The 8179-nt window shown below is 44.4% G+C and overlaps 1 protein-coding gene across 1 annotated transcript in view; it reads left to right on the top strand.

Annotated features, from left to right (window-relative positions):
* The first annotated feature begins 537 nt into the window (after positions 1-537).
* Positions 538-8179, top strand: part of ADCY1 (adenylate cyclase 1) — a 217517-nt gene continuing 209875 nt past the window's right edge. Inside the window, exon 1 of the mRNA XM_077809215.1 lies at positions 538-1191. Coding sequence (XP_077665341.1) covers positions 538-1191 — 654 coding nt within the window. The remainder of the gene's footprint in view (positions 1192-8179) is intronic.

Below are 8179 nucleotides of genomic sequence, written 5' to 3'. Positions count from 1 at the left end.
TCTGTTCCTCTGCTTAGCCCAGGCCCCCTTGTTGTCTTTAACGTCGCCTACTCCCTAGGAAACAGTATCCCCCCAGCTCCCACTCCTCTACCCAGGCTATCTGAAGCCAGTTGTGCCTGTTGATTACTCTGCCCCCCCCCCCCGCTTGCTTGATTTCAAACCTTTGGATGGTGTTTTGGTGTCATTAGGAGATTATCATCCCTGGAGCTCCAGCGAGGGGCTGTGGGGGGTGGGGGGAGGAAGAGGCTGGAATAATACACAACTGAGATTTTGACTCTGTCCTGCAGCCATCCCAGCGATCTCTGGATACCAGGTTGCACCTGGTCCCTCCCTAGGGCTGCTTCTGGTTGCTAGTAGGTTGGCTCTGGTTGCCGGCTCCTAGGAGGCTTTGCAGCTGGGGGTTGCCGGCTCCTAGTTGGCGGCGGCTGCTGCTCCAGCTCGCAGCGCTCCCCCCCCCCCCCCCCCCATGAGCAGAGAGGCAGAGGAGCAGCAGCAGCAGCAGGGGACGCCAGGAGGAGCATTCCTTCCCCGGGGTTTATGAATGGCACTGACATGGAGGAAATACCGTTTCAGAAAGTCAAGACCAAGAGGAAGACGTGCTGCCGCTGCTGCTGCTCCCCCCCGGCCGCGGGCGCCGGGCTGGGGGGAGCCCCTCCGCCGCCGCTGCTGGATGCCGTCGCCTGCGAGGACGAGTTCGACTGCAAGGAGCTGGAGTCCCTCTTCCAGAGCTACAACCTGAAGCTGGAGCAGACCTCCACCCTCAAGGCGCTGGCCGTGCTCATCGTGCTGACCGCCAGCCTGGCCCTGGTGGAGCTGCTCTCCGGCCCCAGCCTGACCATCTCCAAGGGCTCGCACCCGGTGCACTGCATCGTCTTCCTCTCCCTCTTCATCGTCACCAACGTCAAGTACCTGCAGGTCACCCAGCTGCAGCAGATCGTCAAGCTGACCCTGCTCTTCAGCTTCACCTTCTCCTTCCTCTGCTGCCCCTTCTCGCTGGGCGCCTACGGCCTGGAGCCCCCCAGCGCCCCCGAGCAGGGCATGTGGCAGCTCATGCTGGTCACCTTCGTCTCCTACTCGCTGCTGCCCGTGCGGACCCTGCTCGCCATCGTCTTCGGGCTGGTGGTGGCCGTCTCCCACCTCATCGTCACCGCCAGCTCGGTCAGTGCCAAGAGGCAGCGGCTCTGGAGGACGGTAAGTCCCAGGGGAAGGAGGGGAGCAGCCGGGGGGGGGGGGGGGGGGCCCACTGCAGCTGCTGTGTGAGCTGGGGGGGGGGGGGTTAGAGGATGCAGAGCGTGGGGAGTTTAGTTTGTGTGTGTGTGTGTGTTTGTGTGTGTGTGTATTGGACCTGGGATGTGTACAGAATTGCAGGGACGGTGTGTGCATGGTGGGACACGCGGGCTGCGTGTTTATGCATTGGGAGAGTGTGCGTGTGTGTGTGTTTGTGTTGCCGTGTATCTGTCTGTAGCTGTACTGAGGAGGGGTCTGCACTGGGGAGGTGAGTGTGTAAGCTGGATGTACGGTGCCCGTGTGGTGCGGATTGGACGCACGGAGTGTGCCTATGGCCGGCGTGTTCACAGTCTGTCGGGGTATCAGGTATGTGTAGCGGCTAGTGGGAAGCGGTAGATGCGGAATAATCCGTGTTGGGACGTGTCGCCGTCTGCCTGCTGCTTCCCAAGCTCACAAAGTTTGGAGGGGGGATGTAGGGCAGATGGGGGGTCAGAGTTCAGGGAGGGATATTTGGCTGCCGGGTGAAAAGGCAAGGAAACGATTTTTGATCTTGTCTAATAGTAATAATAAAAAGAAGGAGCAGCACTTCGTCAATGGGGAAAAGACAGGGACGCTTCATGCGGGAGATGCAGTCAATGAAGATAAATAAATCCCATCTGACTCACGATAGACTTGGAATAGGTAGCTAGACTTGTTTGGTGAGATCGCCATGAACTGACATTCTTATTTTTTTTCCACAGGCTCAAACTCAAACCTCCCCATTCCTCGACCCCAAATAGCAGAGCTCAGGGGAGCTGGAGAAACTCCTGGGAAGAGGGTGGGAAGCCAGACATGGAACTCCCACTTCCTTCTTCTCCCAGTATGCATGGCATTCCCAGCTTAGTTTCCCAATTCCAGCCACTTCCTCCTCCCCTTGCAGATTAGTTAGGATGTCATTGAACTTCCTAGCAGTCTTTCCCCCCACAAGCATCAATCCCGTGATGCCTCCCTCTGCAGCATTTTTGGGAATGTGCTGCTGCACTCCCCTCCATCCTCTGTGCCCCCCTCCCAGGGGTGGCTATTTATAGCCCTGCAGGGCTTTCTCCAGCTCCCATGGCCTGATGGGCTATACTGGGAATGGGGGAGGAGAGTAGGGAGATGCGCATGTTTGAAGCGGTGGGGCTAGGAGTCAGGATTGTCTGATTGTTCTATTATGTTGTGTATCTGAACCACTGGGAAGGACTGATTTATTCTCTCTAGAACTGGGTCAGTTATGTTTGCTCTTAAGAGGAGCAATAATGGATCTTAGGGGTTTTAGATTAATATTTAGTGATACTTTATTCCTTGTTTAGATTATTTGCTACTTTACTGCTTTTGATTTTTGATGTTGTTCTCCTTGGTCGTATCAGGCTGCGTTGTAACACTTAGACCATACCCCCCCCAGACACAGTAACAAACACACAGTCACATGCACCAAGGCATGCATTCATACACCTTCACCTAGAATCTCACACACACATATATGGATATAATAGATAGCCAAGGAAGTGAGGTTGCTGGGACTACAGGATTACTCTTGGCTTGATGCTGGTGGACAAAATAAATTGTATGTTTTGAAGGGGAAGAGAGAGATAAGCCGAGCTTTGATTTACCCAGATAATCTGATGGGTCTATTTTTAAGTGCGTGATTTAAAATTTCCATGAGAAAGAGGGACTGCTGATGAAATTCAGGGGGTCTTCATTGAAAACATCCAAAAGGATAAAAGAAAAACACTAAAATACTCTGCTTTGAATGGGGTTACAGACTGCTTCGTGTACCAGAAGTCGGGAACCTTTTACTCCCAAGTGGAGCCCAGGCAATCCTAATTCCCATGACATGGAGGCAGATATTCATTTGATACTGGGTTACAGCTATGTGTGACACCTGCTGTTCCCCCAGAATTACACAAAGGATCTAACTTGCACCACACGTCTGTTTATGATATTATCTTACCCAGGGCTTGACGATAAACATTTTGATAAGCTTTTTGTCCTCTTATTGATCTCTCCTCAGCTAATCAACAGACAATGTTAAAAAATCCTGCTAGAGGCTGGTATAGAACTGTACATTTTCCCCCTTACAAAGTAATTTGTCATTTATACAAAGTCCCATGGGCATTATGCTTTGGTGAGAATATTAGGCAGAAACCTGCTCGAAGTCGAGCAGATTATTTGGTCTGTGAATTTAACAGATATGTGTGTTGATTTGTCCCCTGTTTGCAAGCAAATTGCCTTGTGATTTGAACAGGAACACTTTGTGCTCTCTTATGATGAAGTTATCGGCTTTTTGCACAATATTTTCACAACCGTCGAAATTCTGAAGCCTGCATAATACCAGAGTAATTGCGTCTTATGTGGGCATCCTAGGGGCAGCACAGCCCTTTTGCAGGAGCTTTTCCTATGCATGAGCTGCAATAGCAGTTGTGTCTCAGGCCAGGGATGTGCTCTAGTTACAGGATTTAATTCAGCCTGCCCTCAGTGCTCCCTTCCGTGCCAGCCTGTATGGATGCAGGACACAGTCAGTTGTCCAGGCTTGTGGAGCTGTGCAGAGCCGCAACCGAATGAAAGGGTTTGCGTGGGCCCTGTAAATTGAGATTTTTTGCAACCAGACATGCAGAGCAATAGAACAACTGAGGTCAGCTTTTTCAAACATGACCTCTGACTCCCGGGTGCCTCACCTTTTGGGAGCCCAACTAGACATGCATTGGCTCTGATCTTCAGAAATGCTCAGTACCCATAACTCCCACTGAAGTGAGTTTTCAGCAAAATCAGGCCCAATGTGTCTGAAGCTGGACTCGCCAAAACAGAGGCACCCAAATTCAGAGGCCACTTTTCAAAAGTTTTTGGCCGTAAGGTTTTCATTCCATTATAAACAGAGTTTCTTTATATCCAAGTCCTCCATCAGGCCCTGATCCTGGTCCCATTGAAGTGCCAAACTCCCATGGACTTCAGTGGTGTGGGATCAGTCCCTAATTAGGCTCTTCTAAAATTTGCATTCATATAAAAGTATGAACAATTTAGCATATTAAAACCAATAGACTAGCTTGTTGTGAAAATAGCTTTTGATGAGGTTCAGCCTTAAGTGAACTTCAGGAATATTTAGATCAAATGTGATTGTGGTTAGTAATTCAGGGAGTTGGTTATGGTGACTCCCTGGCTTATTTCACATAGCCTTCTACACCACTCGAGGTGTTCCCTCCAAGTCAGGGTTAAAGCACATTGACAGGGTAAGATGGAGAAAATTGCACTGTAGCTGTCCATTCTGTACCTGTTTGTGACTAAATGGGGGATCCCAATCCCCAATGTTGGCTGAATAATTGTAGTAAAATAAAATATAAAAATTGAATGTTACTTATGTATAACATACCTAGGGTGAAATCCTGACATTGAAGTTAATAATAAAACTCCTATTGACTTCATTGGGAGCAGGATTTCACCTATTTTTGTATATATAGCTACAACATAGACATAAAGGTCTACATAGTATAGGTAGTCAATAGCATTTTAGCCATATGACTCTCATTGACTGCAGTGGGAGTCTTGAAATAAAATATTGCATGTTGACTATTTCTCCCTCGCCTCAAGTGTTTTTGTGAGCAAAACCATAAAGTAGTATGTGGAAAAGGTAGAACCTACAAAGGAAGATTTAATGACATTTGCACTAGTTTGATTTATTTATGAAGTGCCCAAACATGTGCTTGGTGCTTAACAGCACAGTTAAAAATACGTAATCCCTGCCCCAAAAGCTTAGTCTAATTTATGTTGAGATTCAATGAGTGCATTATAGACACTAAAGGCAGATGGGGTGAGCAAGGGTTACTGTCATTATTTATCCGTGGTGTGGGCTCATCTTCATGTCTTAAGTTGCTGTTAAACAAATTAACTTTGTATAACATTTTAAATATTTTGATCTCTTGGTCATTAAAAGCATATATATAGTATTAAAAAACCCCTATAGGTATATCATACCTATCATATATATATATATATATATATATATATATATATATATATACACACACACACCTGCAAGTACAGTAGGTGAGTACTTGTAAAGTAGTAGGCATGCGGTAGCACCCTGCTGATACAGAAGTGTGTATGCAAACCAAAGAACTGCAACACAAATTAACAGACCAAAGCAGAAACAGGGGTGCCATTTTAAATTACCATAAATATATCTTGTTTTTAACACTGTGGACAGAGCAATATTTTTATACTATACCCTTCAATCTATTTTATATTTAAATGTATTTCCAGCTGAAAATTTATTGGGTCAAGCCAGTAACGAAATAGTGCCAGCCTGGAAAATGGATGAGTAGAGGGGAACTGGTAAATTATGGAAAGAGCAGCCGAAGGGAGGCTGGTGATTTAGAAAATGTTGAAATAACACATTTTTATGCCCTTTAACATTTACAATTTGATTAAGTTAATGTAGCACTTCCCAGACCACTGGCAAAATAATCCACAATATCACACAGTGTTGTCCACATTTTGTGTTGTATATGGTTCGTATTTTTCTGCTAGTGTGGAAAAGGCAGTTAGTTAATTAACCACATTGTTGACAGGACTGTTGATCCCCCTGTTCCCTTTGCAAAACAGAGGTGAGGTCTAGTGGTCTAATAAAAGGAGTGGCAGTCAAGAGCTACTAAATTTTAATCCAGTATCTGATGCAGTCTTGTCTTGTTGCATTGGACTAGTTGCTTACTTCCTCTGCTTCATTTTCCACATTTATGCAGTAGTTAATATTGGAAAGCATTATGTACAAGAAGTGCCAAGTATGTCCCTAGTCTCGCAAATGCTTCTTCATATCAGTAGTCCCATTGAAATCCATGGGATTCTCCACATGCCTAAAGTTACAAAGTGTTTGTAGGATTAGGGCCAACATTGGTACTGTATTCAACCTCTATGCATAACTTCTAGCTGAATTCATCCTGTATTTGAAGGAAACTTATTTTTGGAAGGGTGAAGGACACTGATGTCTTTGTAGTTAAAGTAGAATTTTAGTCTTCAGTTACAACATATCTTGAAAAGTGGTGAATAGGGAAGTTTCTGGTGAGTTGGAGACAGGGTGCCATTTGTTTCTGCAGAGTGTAGAGTTGCATTTTAAAAAATCACGTGAAGGGCTAGAGTTGTGAAGATGATTTTGCCCATGTGAACTAAATATAAACTAATAGCTTTGGCTTCCTAAGTCTGTAGACAGGTATATTTAGTATTGTACCACTGTTGCTGCTTAGGGACTAGGCAGCAACAGAATGCAGTTTCAAAACTAATGAGTTTCTCAGCTGTGTTTGAGAACCAGTGGGCATCAGTGAAACTGACAAAAATCACATAGAACTGAGGAAATCATTAACAATGAATAATTTGTCAGGTAAGTTTAGCTACTTTTTTTCTGCTTACAGAATGTCTGTGAGCAGACAATGCTTCCCTCACATTTCTTCAAACATATATTTATCAAATTCTTTTGCACTTTAAAAAATTATCTGAGTTGTTGTTTACATTTCTATACAAATATTCATTATTTAAACTATGCTGGATAGTTGTGATTGGTGAAATAACATAGATTTTTTATTTGTTTATTTATTTGTATTTTTGCAGTCCTTAGGTGCCCCAGTCACAGACCAAGAACTCCCTTTTGCTAGGTTCTGTATTTTAAAAAATGGCCATTGCCCCAAAGAGCTTACAGTTCTGACTGCTGATTGGATGAGAATGAAAAAAATTTCTTTTGGGGTTTTTGTTTTTCATATCCCATTTCTAGGAATAGTAAACTCATTTAGAACCATGAGTACAACTGTAGAGACCTCAGAGGAAAGAATCGTAGAATATCCGGGTTGGAAGGGACCTCAAGAGGTCATCTAGTTCAAGGCTCTGCTCAAAGCAGAACGGAAATGTTATACTAATATAGTTTAGAAACTTACAGAGTTAACTAAAATAGTGTTCCAACACACAATAATGATACATTCAAAGGTTGGATATCTTGAGCTCTACCAGGACTAGAAACAAATGTCCCATTAGAATGAAAGCTTCTGGCTTTCTAACAACATAACATAGCTGTCTCAAGCTCTGATGCCTTGGAATGATAGAAGTAGCCCAGGTATGGCGGAGGGAGGAGGATGGACAGAATGCAGACAGAGAAGATGGTCATCATTTGGGTAGGAGCATCACATGGAGTGTATGTGTAATTATAGTTTTATAATTTAGGCTTGAGCTGGTCACAGCAGCATACTTAAGGTTGGGGCAGATATTCCCCTCCCCCCCCCATGTAAGTGGAAAATTTGGCTCCAACTATTTCTTTTATTTTTTCTGTATGAATTTTCCAATTACAGTTGTAATACAGTACACTACTATATATATCTGGTATAGCGCAATATCTAGATATTGAGGGTTTCAGATTGGTTTGATCAGATTTAACTACAATCATTAATCTCATGTGTTTCAGTGTCTTTGCATTGTGTGATATGATCCTTTCTAACTAGGGTGGCTGTGGTGAAAAGTTTCATTTATAACCTTCTTAAGTTTTGTTGCTTGTCAATGTAAGTAAATTTATTATTCTCTCTTTCTCTCTCTCTCTCATATAGTGGTCTATGCTGCTTTCATTTCCATAAACAGCTGGCAAACATAAAACAACAGCTTTTGGCTGTCTTATGATTTTTAAATTCAGAGGGCCAGATCCTCACTTTTACTTTAGATGTAGTGATAATGGGAGTAGCACAAATCAAAGCCAAATGCAGATGGCACATTTGGAAGGCAGGAGAAGAGCCTAATAGCATCATCCTTCACTGTTCCTAAGCTCATGTTTGCTTTTCTGCATGAACACTAAGTTGTCCCATGGGATCTCTAGGTTTTGCGGGGGTGGGGTATAGAAGGGGGACAGGGTGATGCCATTCTATGTAGCTTTATTCCCTGGCAAATTAATGAAATTTCATAAGGAAATTCC

This window comes from Eretmochelys imbricata, chromosome 2 (assembly GCF_965152235.1).
Source record: "Eretmochelys imbricata isolate rEreImb1 chromosome 2, rEreImb1.hap1, whole genome shotgun sequence".
Taxonomy (NCBI): domain Eukaryota; kingdom Metazoa; phylum Chordata; order Testudines; family Cheloniidae; genus Eretmochelys; species Eretmochelys imbricata.
Note: the sequence above shows the minus strand (reverse complement) of the source record. Positions and strands in the feature narration are given on the sequence as shown.